Genomic DNA, 20,093 nt, shown 5'->3' with positions numbered 1-20,093 from the left:
ACTTTGCTCAAAGGCCGTAAATAAAATTGATCGATTGAATGATTGATTGATTCTTTTAATATTGTAACAATGTAATTCTATTTTAATGCTTCTTTTTTGTATGCTTTTAATTGTACCGTTCTTTAATATTGTAAGCTGCCCTGAGTCCAAGTTTTGAGAAAAGGACAGGATAATAGTAATAGTCATCATCATCATCATCATTATTATCATCATCATACCTGCACCACATTTGGGGCAGCATTCCTGATTAATTTCATACTCCCAGTCTTCGCAAGGCAACGCTTCTAGGAGAAGTAGGAGCTGCATTGCAAGGAAAATGCAAACCACCTTTTTGAAAGAGGAAAGAAGAAAGAAACGTTATTGGTTTCAGCTCAAAACGTTTGAACAGTAAGAGTTTGGTGCCAAAGAACAGAAAATCCAGCGACCAAAAGCCAAACATAGAGTGAATGTTCTCTCATATTGCTCCAAACAATTCACAGGAGAATCCCTCTAGCAAAGTTTAGATACTTCATGACACAATTCAGGACAAGTGTCCAATCCGCACTGCAGAAATAATGCAGTTTGACACTGCTTTGACCGCTCTGGTCCGGTGTTGTGGAATTCTGGGATCTGTATTGTTGTGGCACCAAAGCTCTCCGGCAGAAGCGGTTGAACGTCTCACAAAACTACCCATCCCAGAAATGCCATGGCAGTTGTAGCAGTGTCAAACTGCATTAATTCTGCAGTGTGGATTAGACCAAAGCGGGTCATCGGTGGAATAGCCGGGACAAGCACACACACACTCAGTAACTTCCTCCTTCGGAAACAAAGTTACTTTACAAACAAGAAAGGGAAGGATGGATTTTATTAGGCGCTTTGCATGCATACACCTCCATTCCCCCTTTTTACAGTGTGCCCACACCATGCGCGGGTGCGCCGTATGTGGTTTTCAGCTTATGCACCACACCATGTAAAAAAGAATGGTGCACTCGCCCATGGTGCGTGCACTGCACCGCATGCATATGTTTTCAATGGGGCTTGAGCATGGTTTTTTTTGCCTTATGTGGGGAGGTCCGGAACAATGCCTTACTTGCAAGGCCATTTAGGCCTTTAACAGTTGTGAGATGCACATGTCCAGAGGAGAACCACCAAAGCAGTGAAAGGTCTGGAAACCACCAAACCCTATGCGGAGTCACTTAGTGAGCCGGGGCACATTGCAACCTGAAAAACAATGACCATGAAATGGAGTCCACCATCCTCTTCCTTCTCTCTCTGTCACAATATGCTTTTGAACCTATGTAGGCACACAACAACAACAACACTTTTGAAGAGACCCATCTTAAGCATAGTGGTTTGAGCACTATGACTCTGGAGACCAGGGTCGAATTCCAGCTCGGCCATGGAAACACTCTCTCAGCCTCAGAGGATGGCAATGGCAAGCCGCCCTCTGAAGGAACTTGCCAAGAAAACCCCATGATAGTAAGGCCCCATACAGATAGGCCAAAATAAAGCTGCTTCGCTCACTTTGTAGGTATGCTGTTTAAATGATGCACGCGTCCTAAGAGGCTGGAAGCCACGCCAAAGCCATGCTCCAGTCCTAAGGACTGCAGCTTCCAGACTCTTAGGATTCATGCATCATTTAAACAGCATACCTCCAAAGTGACCCGAAGCAGCTTTATTTTGGCCTGTACATAAATCAGTTGATTTGTGGAGCATTAGCCATGACAAAAAAGGAATCCAAACCAAACACAAAAATCAAATCAAACTAAATAAACACTGAAATCAAATACACTGGAAACGCATAGCATTACTTTGCAAAGGTAAAACCATCCAGATTCAAATCACAGAATCATAGAGTTGCAATCTATGGTTGCCACTTAGGGTAGCCCTAAGTTGGAAAGGACTTGAAGGTGCGCAACACGGCGCATGATGGCAGTGAGTCGAGGCTGTATTGTATTTTCGCCACGAGAGGGAGCATGCGTCGTGCCAAAGAGAAAAAGGAATAAACAGAAATAAGACCTTTGGACGGGGAAATTCCTCCCAAGATAAAAAGTTGCTTAGCTCGTCTTACAGTAATACTGTATCTGTTGACCCTATTGCTTTCATCCGCTGCATTATATAATGTTTCGGTTGGTACATGGATTTGACAGAGGTTTGGAGACAGAGAGACTGGGAAATGAAAATACAAAGGCCATAAAACACATATGGGAATGGTCAAATATATGGAGAGAAAGGCTAGGTACGCTATGTCCTCAAATCTCTGGAGTTTATCACATGGAGGCAAGGTGCCCAACGGGGTTTCAACCGGGGAATATCCTGCAAGAGCGGGGTTGTTTTCGGATGACGTCGCACAACTTGGGCACATCAACGTGGCATTAACCTGTGCAGAAAGCCGCAAAGTTGCACCGCTTTATAATACAATACAATATTTTAAATCCAATAGAAAGAAAACTAACCAAACACAGTAGGCTAGTGCACTGTTACAAAGTCATTACAGTATAACCAAAGAATCATCTAGCGTTGGAAGAGACCCCAAGGGCCATCCAGTCCAAACCCATTCTGCCATGCAGGAACTCACATTCAAAGCCTACAAACACTTCCACTACAACGTCTTGTGCACAGTCAGTCTCCAAGGTGCTACAAGATCCCTTTGCATGCTGATGTTCCATGATATTCCCTTGGTTGAGAAGGGAAAGGGATCTGCCTTGCGATTCACTGCCTCGCATGGTTAAGCCCTTAGGCTGCATCTGCGCTGTAGAATTAGTGCACTTTGACACCGCTTCAACTGCCATGGCACCACGATGTGGAATCCTGGGATGTGTAGTTTGGCGTGGCACCCAAGCTCTCTGGCCAGGGAGGTTAAATAGTTGCCAAAACGACAGATCCCACAACCCCATAACATTGAGCTGTGGCAGTTAAAGCGGTGCCAAATGGCATTATTTCTGGAGTGCAGACGCAGTCTTAGTCAGGCGCCAATGCATTTCTGACATCACTGATCTTCGTTCATGCAATGGCTTGCCATGTTTGCTTTAGTTGTGGGACGCTTTAAATGTGCTTTAATCACTCTTTAATGCCGAAATCAGCCCCAGTGTGATAAACTCCTTAGAAATCTTTTCTAAGACTCATTTCTAGGCCATACAGCAAAGCGCAGTCTGATACAACAAGTTTGTTTTCACTTCTAAAGATCACTATTTAAGATGGTTTTCAAAGACAATAGCGACAAGAGGCAGAAGCTTTGTCGCCCAACACTCTGGATATCACAACGCTAGGCAACATGGGCCCATGACCTTTTAGACAACCACACCACAATCCAGTTTGCTGCTGACGTAACGGCAGAAGAGCCGTATCGTACTTCTCCATCACTCAAAGCCACAACATTTTCTACCGCAACAAAAGAGTGATAAGGAAGAAGGTTGTTTGGATCCTACACAAAGCAAGAATGAAATTGAGCAAAAACAGAGTCCCACATCCAGACATGCTTTTGGAGGGTCCATGGCACCCAGCGCATGGCGTGCCACATGGCGCTGCACATCTTGCAAAATCAGGAGGGTCCCTTTTTATTCCCTATACCACGAATGAGCAAAAGCTTTAGGGGACAAAGAGTTATAAAGGCACCAGATCTTGGAAACTAAGCAGGGTCAGCCCTGGTTTGTATTTGGATGGGAGACCGTAAAGAAATACTAGTTACTAGAGGCTCTGTTTCAGAGAAAGGAACTGGCAAAACCATCTCTGGGTATTCATTGCCTAAGAAAATCCTAGGAAATCCACTGTTTGAAAGCACATTTCCCCTAAAGGCACCAGATCGTGTCTCATCTTCGAGGCTAAGCAGGGTCAGCCCTGGTTAGTACTTGGATGGGAGATCACAAAAAATACCAGATGCTGGAGGCTGTTTCAGAGGAAGGAACTACCGAAACTACCTCTAAAGCAAACCTTGTGAAATTCACAGTTTGAAAGCACATATCCCTTAAAGGCACCAGGTCCCCTCTGATCTTGGAAGCTAAGCAAGGTCTGCCATGGTTAATCCTTGGATGGGTGATCATTTGAGTGGAAAAAACCCTCCAAAACCACCAAAATCCCCTTCTTGAGTAAACTTCTCTCTTAACTTTCTGGTTTAAAAAGGGAAAGCTGGGGTTGTGGCTCAAGGCACCAGATTCCCTTCTGATCTGGGAAGCTAAACAGGCTCAGCCCTGGATAGCCCTTGGAGGGGAGACTGCCAACAAACCCCAAGTGCTGTAACGCTCTATTTCTAAGGAAGGAACTGGCAGAAAGAAAGAGAGAAAGAAAGAGAAAGAAAGAAAGAAAGACCTCTTGAGTATTCCTTGCCTAAGTAAACCTTGCCAAATGACTAGAATTTACATATACCCTAAAGCCACCAGAACTGGGAAGCTAAGCAGGATCAGCCCTGGATAGTCATTGGAGGGGAGACCGCCAACAAATGCCAAGTGCTGTGAGGCTCTATTTCAGAGGAAGGAACTGGCAGAAAGAAAGAAAGACAGACAGACCTCTGAGTATTCCTTGCCTAAGTAAACCCTGACAAATTCATGACTTGAAAGTACATATACTAAATCCACCAGATGTGGGAAGTTAAGCAGGCTCAGCCCTGGATAACCCTTGGAGGAGAGACCGCCAGCAAATGCCAAGTGCAGTAAAGCTCTATTTCAGAGGAAGGATCTGGCAAAAACCCACTTTGCTTAAGAAAACCTTGCAAAACCCATGAGGCCAAACATTAAGTCAAGAGGCAGCTGAAATGCACACATATACATATATCTATACCCACATTTCTCCCACTTGGCAAACCCTGCCAGGCAGAGAGTTGGCAATGCCCTTACATGAAACACACACACACCATTCTTGGCAAGACATCATTGGTGTGTTGCTGCTGCTGCTCTTGCTTGTTCTTGTTTTCTTGGGTGGATCCCAAGAGGGGCCCACAGCTTGGAGATCTACTCACCTGGGACATGATCCTAGGAGCTCCAGGCAGATCCCTGGGGCCATCCAGCAGAGTATGTATGTATGTATAATGTTTTGATAGTTTTGTTTCCAAGTTCGGATGCAATTTTCTTGCTGGAGAACGCAGAGATCTCGATCCTAGGAATCAAAAAGAGAAAATGAAAGCTAAACAGAGTCAGTTTATGCGATCTCTATCTCTGCCATGTTCTCTCTTCCCAATTTTGTTTGGACTGATAGAGCATACAAAGATCTCCCAAGGGGCACATATTTGTCAAATCCACTACTTCTTGTGGACTCAGCAAGGGCGAGTTTCAGTTAGAGATGTCACACAATCAATATCTAGGTTCACTACATAATGACACAAAGCATATGCAGTGGACAGGTCCTCCAATTCCGGACAAGGTCCTCTGACCGTAACATGGCGCGTTACAGATGCGCCATAGTACGTACTAGGTACGTAACAGGGCGTGAATGGTGAACCTTTTAGGCCCGAGTGGCCAAGGTGGCAACCAAAAACCCACTTATTTATTGCAAAGTGCCATGTCCTTTTGCAGCTTCTAGTAGTAACATGTGCTGGGGCGATGGCCACATTGTCCCCACAGAGAGAGCTCCGAGTGCCCATCTGGCACGCGTGCCGGTAGTTCGCCATCACTGTCCTAGGGTTAGAAAAGGGCATCCTTTCCGGACGCCCTAACCAGTACTTACCTAGTACGACAAAATGGCGGCACCCATCTTTACATGGGCGCCGCCATTTGACGTCGGGGGCTTATCGTCCGCACGGCGCGATGGCGTTATGATGCAGCAAGTGCGCCTTGTGGCAATCATAAGTGGGCCGCAAAAAGGAAACTCTTTTTGCGGCTTCTTTTTCCTGCGCCAGGGAATCGCACGGTTTGTCTGCTGCGTTTCCCTGGGCAGCAGCAAAACACGGGTGTCAGGCGGAGTGCCCTTTTTGGGCACATTTAAGCGCCGAGAAACAGCCGTATTATCAGACGGCCCCAAGAAATTCTGCTCTGTTGTATTTTAGTTTGCGGAAAAGGTCACCAAAGAAGGAGACGGGATGAAGGAGCGGACATTATATTTGGGAGTGCCTTTTGAATATGTTTTATACAATATAGTAAGCGAACTTTTACCTATTAGTATAGCCAGATTTCAGTATAGTCATATAACATCGTATGGCATCTGTCCTGAATATCAAAGGCCTCGTTCCCACTTAGAGAAAAAACGCTTTCCGATCCGAATCGGTGGATCGGTTCGACATCGGATTGTGGTTCCATTGTCTTCCCATGTCCCAAACTGGTCGCTTTATTCGTCCACCATGACTCATTTTAATTAGGGTTAATTTTAGATTGATTTTAGCAATTTGATTGATTTATGATGTTTATGTAGCTTTTCATTGGGGGTTAGAGATAGTTAATCTATGGTTATTGTGATATTTTATGATTGTTACCCGCCTCGATTCTTCGGGAGAGGCGGCCTAAAATTATTATTATATTATTATTATATTATATTATTATTATTGTTGCCCCAATCGCTTTTTCCGGCATGAATTGGATCAAAATAACCCACTTTTTGGTTTCCCATCACAAATGATCGGTTGTATTTAAAACCGGTTCCTGAAGCAGAAAACCCACTTGTGGTTCGCATTGGGAAATGAATGGGTTTAAATAGAACGGTTTGTTTCCTGCAAGGGTATCCATTTCTCCTTTACTGCATGTCCAATTAAACGATTCCGATCCGCATCTGGTTCCCATTTGCACTGAAGTGATTCTTTAAAAATCGAATTGGGAAATTGAATCTGATTCGGTGCTGGTTCCCACTTGCGCAGATTCAGTTTGGTTGAAACGAAGGGGCAAAAGAGCCAGCGTCAGAAAGACGCGGGTTAAAGGTCTAGAGCATGGCTCCCCTTTGGAACGCCTCAGCGTTTCGGATTAGTGGGAACCAGGGTTGAAACCGAATCCCGATACCGGTTTAAAAGGTAGTGGGAATGAGGCCATAAGTGAAGTCCGCTTAACGCAGTTTCATAGCACAGACTGAGCTCTCATTGATCAACACAGCAAGCTGTATAGAATAGCATGTAACGCTTTAGGATTCTTCATTAGAAAGCGTCAAGATGGATCTCTCTGACAGGCATGCCTAGATAAGACACTTGTCACCCATTGAATGGACCCCATAGAGATGCAGTCTAAGGACAGGATGGGAACCTTTAGAGGCCAAATGCCCAAACTGCAAACCAAAACCCACTTATTTAATTGCAAAGTGCCATGTCCCCTGGCGTTTCTACAACAAACTTGGCAAACTCTGTGCCCACAAGAGGATCTGAGTGCCACCTTTGGCACACGTGCCATAGGTTCACCATCAACTGGTCTAGGATTTCCATCTTTCTTATGAGCACCCATCTCTCTGCCATTCACTGATTGTTTAATGACTGGATGTTAGTTATTATTGTGAAGTCAAAGGTTTTCATGGCCATCCATAGATTTTTGTGGGTTTTTTGGCTCTGGTGGCCATGTTCTAGAAGAGTTTATTCCTGATGTTTCGCCAGCATCTAGGGCTGGCATCTTCTCTGGATCTTCTTGTGGAAGATGCCAGCCAGAAACATGGCCACGAGCCCAAAAAACCCACAAAGTTATTGTCATGTGATAATTTAAGTTGTAGGTTGGAGGGAGAGATAATGGGTTTTAACTTGTATTTTTGAAGTGTTTGTGTTTATCATTGTTGTAAGGCGTCTTGATCCTGCCTGGATTAGCAGAGTAGAAAATAATTAATTATTGTTGTTGTTTGTTAAAGTTTGAAAGGGATCAGCTATATGCATTGCATTTATCCTCTGCCAATGTCTTTTGAATTGTGGTGCCAGAGCTGGACACATATTCCAGGTGGGGCCAAACCAAAGCAGAAGAGAGTGGCACTATTACTTTCCCTTGATCTGGACACTTACTTTCTGTTGATGCAGCCTAGACACATGGGCCTTGTTAGCTGCCGCATCACACGGTTGACTTATGTTCAACATGTGCTCAACTGGGACTCCCAGATCCCTTTCACATAGAGTCTCCTTAAGCCAGGTGTCCCCCATGACCCTATATAATGCATTCATTTTCTTCCCTAAGTGCAGTACCTTACACTTCTCCGTGTTGAATTTCATTTTGTTAACTTTTGGCCCAGCTTTCTAGTCTATTCAGGTCATTTTGAATTTTGATCCTGTCCTCAGATGTATTAGCTACTCCTCTAATTTGGTTCCCCATTACATTCTTGGGGTTATAATAGCAATCTGCTCTATTCTTGTCAAAGATTCAGTTGTCCCAAATTGATTATATGGACCTACAGTGGAGGAGTTGATAGTCAGGAGGAGTGGGAATTGGATGCTAGTGAGAATATCATCTTCCTGCAGTCCCCTACAATCTGAATATGCTCATCATCCTGCCATGTATCAGTGTGCATGGATTACAAAATGGGGACCATTATGGGGACGTGATCCTATTGTTTGGTTATATCCATCACTCTCAGTTTGCTGATTGGATGCACCTATATTTGCTCATTGGGTGCACCTAGTCTTAGGACTGGACCATGGCTTTGGTGCAGCTTCTGGCCTCTTAGTGACGCTGCAGCATTTAAACAGCATACCTCCCAAAGTGACCTGAAGCAGCTTATTTTGGCCTGTCCTTTGGGCCTTGTTTTCTGGAGACTAGATGGTTGTGACTCAAAACTGACCATGTGAGGTTTGGTCACAATCAGTCTCTTCCTCACTTGTCACACTGGCATAGTGCTCCCTGCTTCACTTCTCAAGCGATTGGGCAGCATCCTTACCTTGGCTCTTCAGGGAAACCAGCTCGAGGCTGGGAAGTTTTTCAGATGAGTGATATCTTTATTACAGTCACAGACTAATAAAATGTGCAGCAGAGGCATCTAAATATGAGTTACAAGTATTCACAAAAAAAAAAAACCACAAATAGATTTTTGTGGGTTTTTGGGCTATATGGCCATGTTCTAGAAGAGTTTGTTTCCCGACGTTTCGCCCGCATCTGTGGCTGGCATCTTAGAGAATGCTGGCATGGAAGAGAGTGGGGTGTGTGTGTGTGGTGTGTGTGTGTGTACATACTGTTGCTTTGGAGAAAGTGATTTTACATGTTAAAAGTCTAATTGTTTGTTGTTGTTTGAATGGCAAATACACCCTGTAGACATTGCAATTCAGCAAAGAACAATGCATAGATTAACATAGACAACCAACAGTATATATACCAACTCTCTTCTATGCCCATTCATCAAAGATCCCAGCCTTACAAAAAGCTATGGAAGCCTTCGACTTGACAATCCAAACACTATGAACAGTGAAGGCTGCTATTTTAAACCCCCCCAGTTTTCTTAGCAAATGGAGTCAATTCCAAGAGCCGAAGAGGGAGAGTTAAAAATGTGAACGAGGTTGAGTCAGACCTAGAGACAAGCAAAGTTGTGGGTTTTCACCGGGAAGAATATGGGTAAAATCCTTTTGTTTACTGCAGCAACAAATGTGATGCAGTGCAACAAAAAGATAAGAAAAGGGCTTTTTTGGTGGAGCTGTTTAAGAGAGATTGCTAGCTCTTGCTATCCCAAGTTTTTTTTTGGGTCATTGTGATCCTTCCTTTGCAGTCGTAGGGAAGAATGTCTGCTGCAAGGTCTGCAGCCATTTTGTTCCCAAGAGAGGGAGTTATGATCTGAGGTCTGCTGAAATGTAATCCCCATTTTCCTCCTTCCTTCTCTTTGTTCCTTCCTTCCTCCCTTTTGGCTATTTTGGTTATTTAATATTTTAAGTAGTACTTAAATGTGAAGTCGAAGGCTTTCGTGGCCGGCATCCATAGTATTTGTGGGTGTGGGGGCTCTGTGGCCAGTTTTCTAGAAGAGTTTCTCCCCTGAAGTTTCGCCAGCATCTGTGCATCTGGCATCTTTGAGAAAGGCTGTGAAGATGCCAGCCACGGATGCTGGCGAAACGTCAGGGAGAAACTCTTCTAGAACAGGCCACAGAGCCCCCCAAAACCCACAAAATACTATAGTTATCTTAAATGTTTGTTAATGTTTTAGGTGCATTTTAGAAATTAAAGTTGATATATATACACAAGCACACTCACACACACAAAAATACATCTTTAAAAGCATAGTATCAAGGGTAGAGTATAGCCAGTACAGACTCCCGGTTTGCGGTTGGCCGGGGCCAAAATTAGGACTCGGGAGTGCGGACTATCCGCACGCTCCCCAGCCCTACGCATGTCAGCGGCACCATCATGGCTCAGCCCCCGTCCACATGGAGCCACCATGGGGCGCAAGCATGGCGCAGCGCCGCACATCGTAGCACCACGCTTGAGTCATGACGTGCAACAGAGCCAATGGTGCACTCATGGCATCTCCCCCATGTACCAAAAAAACCCTGCTTTTAATGGGTTCCTTTGGCACGGTGCAAACAGCAGATAGAATGGATGCATTGCAAAAGGCAGTTTTTCTGGACTTTAAAGCTATCATTGAGACATTAGTTGGACTTGTAGCCCTTAGGATTTGGACTGTAGCCCCCCAAACATGTTTTTCCAGTGAAGGAAAGGGTGTGGTGCTGCATTGGATGAGCTTCATGATGAGGATAAGCTGAAGGACTCAAACCATCTACAAATTTTGCAATGAAGCAATTAAATGATATTATGGTAGGATTGGATCTGAATTGTGAACTTCTCATCAAGTTAGTAAAACAAACAAGGTTCTTGCACTGGAAAAGCAACCTCTGTTCCTAGTCTAACTCCATCTGATGCTGAATGAGATACAAGTGGAAGGGATCTAGGAATCCAAGTAGATCACAGGTGAAGATGAGTCAATAGTGCCATGCGGCAGCTAAAAGGTCCAATGCAATTTTAGGCTGCATCATAGAAGAGTAGTCTCTAGATCAAGGAAGTCCTATAAGAGCTTATTATAGAATCATAGAATCATAGAGTTGGAAGAGACCCAAGGGCCAGCCATCCACCCCATCTGCCATGCAGGAACTCTCAATCAAAGCATACCTTTAAACAGCCTCTGTTCAAAGACCTCCAAAGAAGAAGCCTCCACCAAAATCTCCGAGGGAGTGTGTTCCATGGTCAAACAGCTCTCACTATCAGGAACTTCCTCTTAATTGTTAGGTGGAATCCTTCTCCTATAGCTTGTTCCAGGTCTTGAGATGACAGTTGAGATGACAGTTGAGGAGGGAGGGGCCTCTTCCTTCAGGCACTTTAAACAGGGCTGTCATGTCACACCCCTTAACCTTCTCTCTCCCAGCTAAACGCCCCAGCCCCTAAGTCTTTCCTCGTAGGCATGTTTCCAGACCCTTCACCATTTTTGGTCACCCTCCTTTGGACACATGGTTTCCAGTTTCTCCCCACATCCTTTTTGAATTGTGGTGCCCAGAAGTGGACACAGGATTCCATGTGAGGCCTGACCAAAACAGAATAGAGTGGCACTATTACTTCCCTTGATTAAACACTATACTTCGATTGATGCAGCCTAAATCACATTGGCCTTTAGCTGCCATACACACTGTTGACCCACGTTCAACTTGTAGTCTACAGGACTCCTAGATACCTTTCACACATAGCCTCTTCAGCTGGGTGTCCCCCATCCTAGATCTATGCATTTTATTTTGTGCTACCTAGGAGCCAGCAAAGAGATAGAAGGGGTTCAGCCAACCACCCCGTAGAAACCAAAGCCCCTTGGCCAAGCACACAAAACTCATGCATACAGACTCATACACACCACAGATTTGTTCCTTTGCATCTATACGATCAGACCTCTTTATCCTTACTCCGGGATTGGAACATCCAAGTGCACACTTTGGGTTGCCCAGATCGCGAGGGGCACCCAAATTCCCACCAAACTGCTAAGGGAAATGTGACATTAAAGGCTTTCATGGCCAGCATTCATAGTTTGTGTGGGTTCTTTGGGCTCGTGGCCATGTTCTAGGGCAGGGTGGCGAACCAATGTCACGCATGCCAGAGGTGGCACTCAGGGCCCTCTCTTGGGCACACATCCGTCACCGTAACACAGAGTGTGCCAGAGTTTCTTACTAGAAAGCCAGAGGGACAATGGCACTTTGCAAAAATAAATGGGGTCAGGGTTGCAATCTGGGCACTAGTATGTAAAAGGTTCACCACACTGTTCTAGGAGAGTTTATTCTTGACGTTTCTCCTGCATCGTGGCTGGCATCTTCAGGGAATGCTGGCATGGAAGAGAGTGGGGTGTACATATACTGTGTGACCCTGGTAGGGAGGAGTGATTTCCATGTTAATCTGCGCGTGTTGTTCTGTTTTTGATGGAAGGCCTCAGGGTGGGAAAATATGAAAGAGGATTAGTGTCTATTTATTACAATCATGAATCCTAGAGTTGGAAGAGACCACAATGGCCATCTCAGTCCAACTCCATTCTGCCATGCAGGAAATCACATTCAAAGCATCCTGAAGATGGCCATCCAGTCTCTGTTTAAAGACCTCCAAGGAAGGTGTCTCCATTACACTCAAAGGGAGTTTGTTCCATGTTGAACACTCCTTACTGTCAGGAAGTTCCCCTAATGTTGAACTGCAATCTCATTTCCTATAGCTTGCAACTTGTCCATGTTCTAGCTCTGGAGCAGCAGCAAACAGCTTGCTCCCTCCTCAATGTGACATCGCTCAAATATTAACAGGGCTCTCCTATCACCTCTTAACCTTCGCTTCTTCTCCAGGCTAAAACATCTCCAGCTCCCCAAGTTGTTCCTCATAGGGCATGGTTCCAGACCATTCACATTTTAGTCACTCTGTTAGTATCATTTGCTGGGAAGCCCCCTGACCCTGGGGTGGTTTCTCATTTGTATTGAGTCCTGACTTTGCTGCTTTTGGGACTGGTACCCATACTTTGTTCACTTTAATGGTTTCTTTGGTTCCTGTTGAAGTTGTCCAGGTGTTTGTTGATTTTGGCGACTTCTCTGTGCATTCTGACCTGAACTTTGTTGGCACGGTCCAGCATTTCAGTGTTTTTTAATGCACCCCCTCTCTCCCCTCAGATAGATAGGATTTTGCCTGCATGCATAAGATGTCGGGTGGTTGCCCAGAGGGCTTTCTAGAGCATTTTAGACAGGAGGGATGCCTGATGTTTCATGGTCTTTTCCTGACCCCCATTTTAGATCTTCAGAGTATATGACAGCTGGGATGAGCTGGCTAACTTGATCGCTCTGAAGAGAGCAGTGCATCACTGTGCCAGTAAGTAACCCTAACCCTTTACTTACTGGCATTCTTCAGTGGTTATTGGTATCCAAATTCATGCTAGGATTAAGAAGCCGAGCCTCCCTCCAGTCCATCTGCCTTGGTCCAGGCCTCAGAGGGACAGAAGACTGCTGGACTTGATCCTCTTCCCTACCGCCATTCCCTTCTTCCTTGCCTCATGTCTTTTAGATTGTAAACCTGAAGGCAGGGAACCATCCAATTAAAACAATGATGGTAAGCCACTCTGAGAGCCTTTAGGGCTGAAAGGTGGGGTATTAATACCGTAAATAAATAAACAAAAAATTTCCTTTCATAGGATCCGTGGGATTGGGAGGATGTCCACCAATATAACCAAGACAGGAGCACAGCAGGAAGTTCTCATGGCTCCCAAAGGTAGCGTTCTTTCCAGATGCGAGGGTTTGTTTGGGCAAGGGAGAATCCTTGTTTTGTTGCCCCTCTGAGCATAGATAAACACCTATCTACCAATTCACAGCTCTCTCCTGCTGCCCTTCCTTCATTAGAGACTATAAATCTCGGTGCATTCTGACCTGAAAGCTGTGGCATGGTCCGCATTTCATGTTTTTTTAATGCACCCTCTCTCCCTCCTCAGATAGAATAGGATTTTGCCCGCACATGTAAAAGATGTCCAGTGGTTGGCCAGTGGGCTTTCTAGAGGCATTCAGACAGGATGGATGATCTGATGTCTCATGGTCTTTTCTTGTCCCCATTTTAGCTACTCAGAGTCTGGCCAAAGCACAGAAGAGACGGCTTCCTCTGAGAGCAGTGAGGAGCAGCGCTGCTCACTGAGCCAGTAAGTAAAGACATGCGTCTTCCAGTGGTTAGAGGTATCCATTCTAACTAAGATTAAGAAGCCAACCCCCTCTGGTCCATCTCCTTGGTCCAGGCCTCAGAGGGAGGGAAGAACCGCTAGACCGATCCCCTTCTCCCCACCGCATTCCCTTCTCCTTTTATCTCAGGACTTTGTAGATTGTAAGCCTGAGAGCAGGGAACTGTCTCATTAAAACCATGATGGTAAGCCACTCTGAGAGCCTTTAGGGCTGAAAGGGGTGGGGATTAATACCGTAAAAAATACATTTCCCTTCATAGGATTCTGTGGATTTGAAGGATCTGCTCCAATATTTGCGAGACAGGCAGCAGGAGCAGGGACGGTCTGATGCCCCCCAAAGGTAGCGTCTTTCCAGACTCAAGGGTTGGTTGGGCAAGGGAGAATAGTTGTTTTGCTTTGCCTCTGAGCATAGGGAAAGCACCCTACCAGTTCACGCTCTCACCTGCCCTTCCCTTTCATTAGGTTATAAATATAATAATAAAAAATCCGATGCTGCCACTTGAAATCTCACCTCCTTGTGTTTCTCTCCAAGCTCCCAGGAATCTGCCCAGATGCCCCATGAGTGCTCCCCTTTTGCAGCACAAGAGGTAAGGCATAGAGTTCCCCTGATAAGGACCAAACCCCACAGCTTGCCTATCCCACCAAGAAGGCATCGTCCTTCCCAGACGCTTAGGGTCACTCTTCATCCCAGGGAAACCAGGGAGGCTGGACAGTGAGCGTTGGGCTTTTTCAGCTCACATCATAGTCCAGTGATGGAGAACCTTTACAGACCTAGTGCCCAGACTGCAACTCGGACCCCACTTATTTATTGCAAAGTGCCACGTCCTCTGGATTTTAGTATGAAACTTTGGCAAACTCTGTGCTAGGGCGACAGCATGTGTGCCCACAGAGAGGGCTCTGAGTGCCACCTCGGGCACGTGTGCCATACTTCGCCATCACTGTCATAGTCTGTTGTCGGAACTATTATGGGAGAGGCCAGGAAAGCAGCCTCTCTCATAATAATAAAAGGGGTCCTAAGAAGCCGACCTGCCAATGCACAATCGAGCAACTAAATTTGCTCAACCCTTTCCAAGGCTTGATAGAGCAAATGCCACTTAGCTAACTTCCCCATCTCTCTTTTTTTTTTTCCGTGACAGGCAGAAGTCTGTCTCCATGGCCTTTGTGAGCTGTCAGCGTTCCACCCGAGAAAAGGCCTTGCAGACTCGCAAAAAGGTGCAGAGGGGGACATGGCCATCTTCGTCCAACATGTACTGGAGTCATCAGAAGGGTAGGTGGATTGATTCTTCTCCTCCCCTCCTCCTCCACAAACACCCCTGGGACCCTGAGCTTTCTCTCTCTGAGGCTGGAAGTCGTAAGGAGGTAATTTCTCTCTTCTTCCTTTTCTCTTGTCAGAATCTGCGATGACTTGATGGCCGGCGTCCTCAAACAAGCGAGAACTGCCACCTGGATGAAGTGCTCCGCCTGGTGATGCTGCAGATCGCCCAGCCACCTTCACCAGATGAGAGGCAGATCAAGGCCAAGGTAAGGAGATCACGCCAGTCACAAGGTCTGTGCTGATCCTCCACAAGAGGTGTCCTCTTATTACTGAAGGCAGAATGTCTTTCTATCCTCAGGAGAAGGCACTCCGCGTCATCGAAAACATCACAGCTTTAATTCCAGATCCAGAGAGAATCGATGAGTGGATCCCGATTAATCAACCATCTTGGTAGGATTCATCGTGGAGAAAATCCTGAGGCCTGTGAAGATGCAGATGAGTTTAAAGTGAGATGTGTTTTCAAGGTGGGCCTGGGGAAGACCCTGCCAGCTTTTCTGTCACACAAAGAAGAAGGTTTAGAGGTAACAAATCTCTCTCCTCTCTCTCTCTCAATCTCTCTTCTCTGCAGAGAAATTGCCAAGATCCTAGATGTCCGGGAAGAGAGGTGGGGCATGGGTCCCCATTGTCACAACGCTGAATGAATCTACCTTCCAGGAGGTGAGTTATCAAACGATCAGTTGGAGACCTTTTCTGGCCCCAGCTGTCTCCAGAGAGAGAGTTGAGATCTCAAGCAGTGGATCTCAACAGGAAGGTGGCCAAGCTAAACAACAAAACAAACCCAAACCAAAAACTGCTTTCTGTGTCCTTTTTCAAGGAGCTGCTGAGACAACGTGTGGGCGCACCAGCAGCCTTTGAAAGACCGGGACCATCTTCCCCTCCAGGAGCTGCTGGGACTGAATTTGGGGCACACCAGCAGCCTTGAAATACCCTGGAACCATCCCCCTCAGGAGCTGCTGGGACGTGAATTTGGGGCACACCAGCAGCCTTTGAAAGACTCTGGAACACATCTTCCCTCCAGGAGCTGTGGGACTGAATTTGGGGCGCAACCAGCAGCCTTTGAAAGACCTCTGGAACCATCTTCCCCTCCAGGAGCGTGCTGGGACTGAATTGTGGCACACACCAGCCTTTGAAATACCTCTGGAACCACTTCCCCTCCAGGAGCTGCTGGGACTGAATTTGGGGCACACAAGCAGCCTTTGAAAGACTTCTGGAACCATCTTCCCCTCCAGGAGCTACTGGGACTGAATTTGGGGCACACCAGCACTTTGAAAGACCTCTGGAACATCTTCCCCTCCAGGAGCTGCTGGGACTGAATTTGGGGCGCACCAGGCCCTTTGAAAGACTCTGAAACACTTCTCCCCTCCAGGAGCTGCTGGTACTAGGTTTGGGGCATCCCTGAGCTTTAAAAAGCCCCTTGGGACCACCTTTTCCTCCAGAAGCTGTCCTTTTTCCAGTGCATAGTCCCCTCACAGGACTGAAAGGTGGCAAGACCTGAAAGAACCTGGAGACAATTTTAACTCTTTTGTTTTTTTTAATTACATTATTGCTTTTTTTTTATTGTACTACACAGTCATCCCTCCGGATTCAGGGCTTTGGTACTCGTGGAGTTAGCCAGCTCCATCCCGTCCCTTTCCATCCCTCCTATCCTCCTTCCTTGCCTCCTTCATTGCACCCCTGCCAACTTGCCCAGGGAGCTAGCAGGGGGTCTGCCCTCAGTCTGGGGGACAGAGGCTGCCAGGGCTTGTCATCCTCTCCTTACCAGCAAGCTGCATGGTGCTCTCCCTTCCCGCTGGGTGCACGTCTCGCCCCCCGGCTTGCTTCCCTCTCTCCCCGTCGCCCTAGAGCTGGATCAGCTGAGCCTCCTTCAAGGAAATGGGGCTGACTTATCACACTATGGAGATCCCACTGAAAAACAGATTTAAGTAAAACAAAAACACAACATGCAAATGTGGGAAGTTAATCAGATGACCGAAGGCAAAACAAAGAAAACAGCAGCTTTTTGGTTTCGGAACTTGCCGCTTTTCTCCATTTTACCTTTTGCTTAACTTTGCGTTATTCACTTGTGATAAACTTCCTGCATTTGTGGGGTTTTTTGAAAATTAAACCTAGTATAACTCCGTTTCTCAGTGGATCTCCCAAATGTGACCCTAATGTCTTCTCCCCTCGCACTTTTCCCAGCCTCCAGCTCTCTCTGAGAGATAGCTAGAATCCGAAAGGTTCAGGTCCTCCTCCTACCCGGGGGGCGAGGAGCTGCCATGCACGTGGTGCACCTCCCCTGGACCCTTGTAGATCCTCAGGTATCCCGTGCAGGACAGGTGAGGACCTGCCAAGGCCCATGGGAGAAAGGCCGGCACATGCCGTGTCCTCCTTCCTCTCGGACGTTTGCAGAGCCTCAGAGTTCCTGCAGGGGTAGGGAGGATCTGCAAATGCCCGTGGGAGAAAAGAGGAGCCAGCATGCCATGCTCTCTTCCCCATGGACTTTTCCTGACCCAATTCTCTCTCTGGAGACATTGGGGGACAGAAAAGGTCTCTAGGGAGGAGCAACTCTCCCCATCCTTCCTGGCCCCAACGGTCTGAGAGAGGCAGCTGAAGGCCAGGAGAGGGCTTGGAGGAGGAGACAGAGGTCTGCACCTCTGGCTCCTTCTCCCAGTGCCATTTTCTGGCTTCCAGCTGTTTCGAGGAGACATCTGGAGGCCAGGAAATGGCAGGGAGGAGGAGGAACGGGCAGTGCATGCCTGTTCCTCTTGTCCCTGGCCTGTGTCTGTCAAATGGTGTTGTGTGCCACCTGTGGCACACGTGCCATAGGTTAGCCATCATGGCCCTAGTGTGATAAGGTCAGCCCATGGGGCTCAGCTGATCCAGCTCTGGGGCACACGGGAGAGAAGGGAAGCGAGTGGGCAGCCATTGGCTGCGGCGCAGGGGGGCGGAATGTGTACCCGGCGGGAAGGAGAGTGCCATGGTGGCAGGGAGAGGGTGACAAGCCCTGGCACCCCTGTACCTGGTTCAGTGACCCCGGACTGAGGAAAGGCCTCCTGCTAGCCCCAAACTACGCAGGGTGTGTGTAAAAGAAGAAAGAAAGGAGGGAGGGGAGGGAAAGTCCATGGTGTGGCGGATGCAGGAGTGGACTTGAACATCTGTGAAATTTCAAATACACCAGAGTACCCGGAACAGACCCCTGGCAAATTTGGAGGGATGACTGAATTGCTTTCTGTACATCTCTAGCCTTATGTTATTGTACCATTTCATCTCTGTTTATTGAATTGTATAACAAAGAATTTTCATGTTCATAGCAACTTGTGTCTTTGCCGTTCTGTCATCCACTTCGCTGTGTTTTTTTTCCCTGCCTTCTAACCTTTAAATCTAAAGAGCTGAAAAGTAACCTGGGTCACTTCGGCTTTGGCGCCCGCTTGGGGAAGAAGAGTTGCACAGTTGACTGGCTCGGTGTGTTTTATGTTTGTTGTGCAAAGGGTGGCAGCGGCAGTGTGCATGTTGGGAGGAGGTTATGTGTATGTGCGGGTGGCAAGGATGGAGAGTAGTGGCTATTTTGGGGTTACTCCGAAAAGATATTTCTTCTTAATGTTACGCCTACTCCTGTAAAAACCTCTTACGCTTGACTTCTTTTCTCACTCTCTCTCCAGTCCTGTTTGCAAGGCTGGTGTGTGGGTTTAGTGTCTTACACACACCAGCCTTGCAAAGCAACCAGGGCTTTTCCTCAAGGCTGGAGATAGGAGTAAGAGTAAGGAGTAAAGAGTAAGAGGTTAGCAGGAGTAAGGAGCCTTATCCCACTAGACCAGTGATGGCAGACCTTAGAGAGACTAGGTGCCCAAACTGCAACCCAAACCCCACTTATTTATTACAAAGTGCTGCATTACTTTGGCTTTCTAGGTACTACTGGCAAACTCTGTGCTGAGGTGACCGTGCACATGCCCACGAGAGCTGGCACCCGTGCCATAGGTTCTCCACCACCACTGCACAGACAAATCCCATGCAGAAACAGGGATTTTAAAAGTAGGGAAAAAACCCTTTCAAAATCCAAGATATTCATTCCCCAAAAAGCAAAACTTTTTAAACAGGTGGCGAAGACAGAAGCACTTTGCTTTCTGATGGCTCAGTGCGCACAAACGTTGTTCCATGCACATTCTTTAAAACTCCTGTGCATAAAACTCCTCAGGCTTTGTGTAGAAGGTATAGTAGAGAGATCTTGTAGCACCTTTGAGACAACTGAAAGAAAGAAGATGGCAGCATGAACTTCCTAGGCTGGCTGACTCCAGGACAGTTAAGAAAAAGAAGAACAACAAGAAGAAGAAGCCAAAGTGCTGGGTGCCTTGCCACATGACAAATCCCAGGAGCAGGAAGGATGAAGGAGTCATAAAGCGGGTCGAACGCATCATGTCTACAGTGTGAACCAGTGTGGCGTTTGACTGTTGGACTATGACTCTGGAGTCCAGGGTTTGGACACAAAACTCACTCGGTGGCCTTGGGCAAGTCACATCTTCTCAGCCTCAGAGGATGGCAACGGCAAACCCCCTCTGAAGAAAGGTGCCAAGAAAACTCCAGGATAGCTTCACCTTAGGGTCGCCAGGAGTCAGAAATGACTTGAAGGCACGCAGCTGCAACATGAACAACAAGATCAATGACATCCAAGCATGGATACTTTATGGGGACAACAAAATGCACAACGACATGTTGCAAGCTTTTAAAGTCACACCGGCTTCTTCTTTCATCAGGCAAACAGGAGAAAGAAATGGAGGAGGTTAGTCCAGGCCTGCCTTTCTGCTTCTGGTCT

At 46.7% G+C, this 20,093-nt stretch overlaps 1 protein-coding gene and 1 long non-coding RNA gene across 2 annotated transcripts in view; one reads left to right on the top strand and one right to left on the bottom strand.

Moving 5' to 3' along the window:
* TNFRSF14 (TNF receptor superfamily member 14) overlaps positions 1 to 5,104 on the bottom strand; it is a 9,812-nt gene extending 4,708 nt beyond the window's left edge. The window contains exons 1-2 of the mRNA XM_042478741.1: positions 4,931 to 5,104; positions 219 to 327 (exon numbers count right to left, since the gene is read on the bottom strand). Of these exons, the coding sequence (XP_042334675.1) occupies positions 219 to 327; positions 4,931 to 4,939 (118 nt within the window). The 5' untranslated portion in view covers positions 4,940 to 5,104. The remainder of the gene's footprint in view (positions 1 to 218; positions 328 to 4,930) is intronic.
* Positions 5,105 to 14,252: 9,148 nt separating this feature from the next.
* On the top strand, positions 14,253 to 15,185 carry LOC121936476. Its single transcript, XR_006104972.1, has 3 exons — positions 14,253 to 14,332; positions 14,525 to 14,579; positions 15,129 to 15,185. It is a non-coding gene; the product is annotated as an uncharacterized LOC121936476 (long non-coding RNA).
* The last annotated feature ends 4,908 nt before the right edge of the window (positions 15,186 to 20,093 follow it).

This window comes from Sceloporus undulatus, chromosome 7, assembly GCF_019175285.1.
Source record: "Sceloporus undulatus isolate JIND9_A2432 ecotype Alabama chromosome 7, SceUnd_v1.1, whole genome shotgun sequence".
Taxonomy (NCBI): Eukaryota; Metazoa; Chordata; class Lepidosauria; order Squamata; family Phrynosomatidae; genus Sceloporus; species Sceloporus undulatus.
This window is presented reverse-complemented; position numbering and strand designations above follow the sequence as displayed.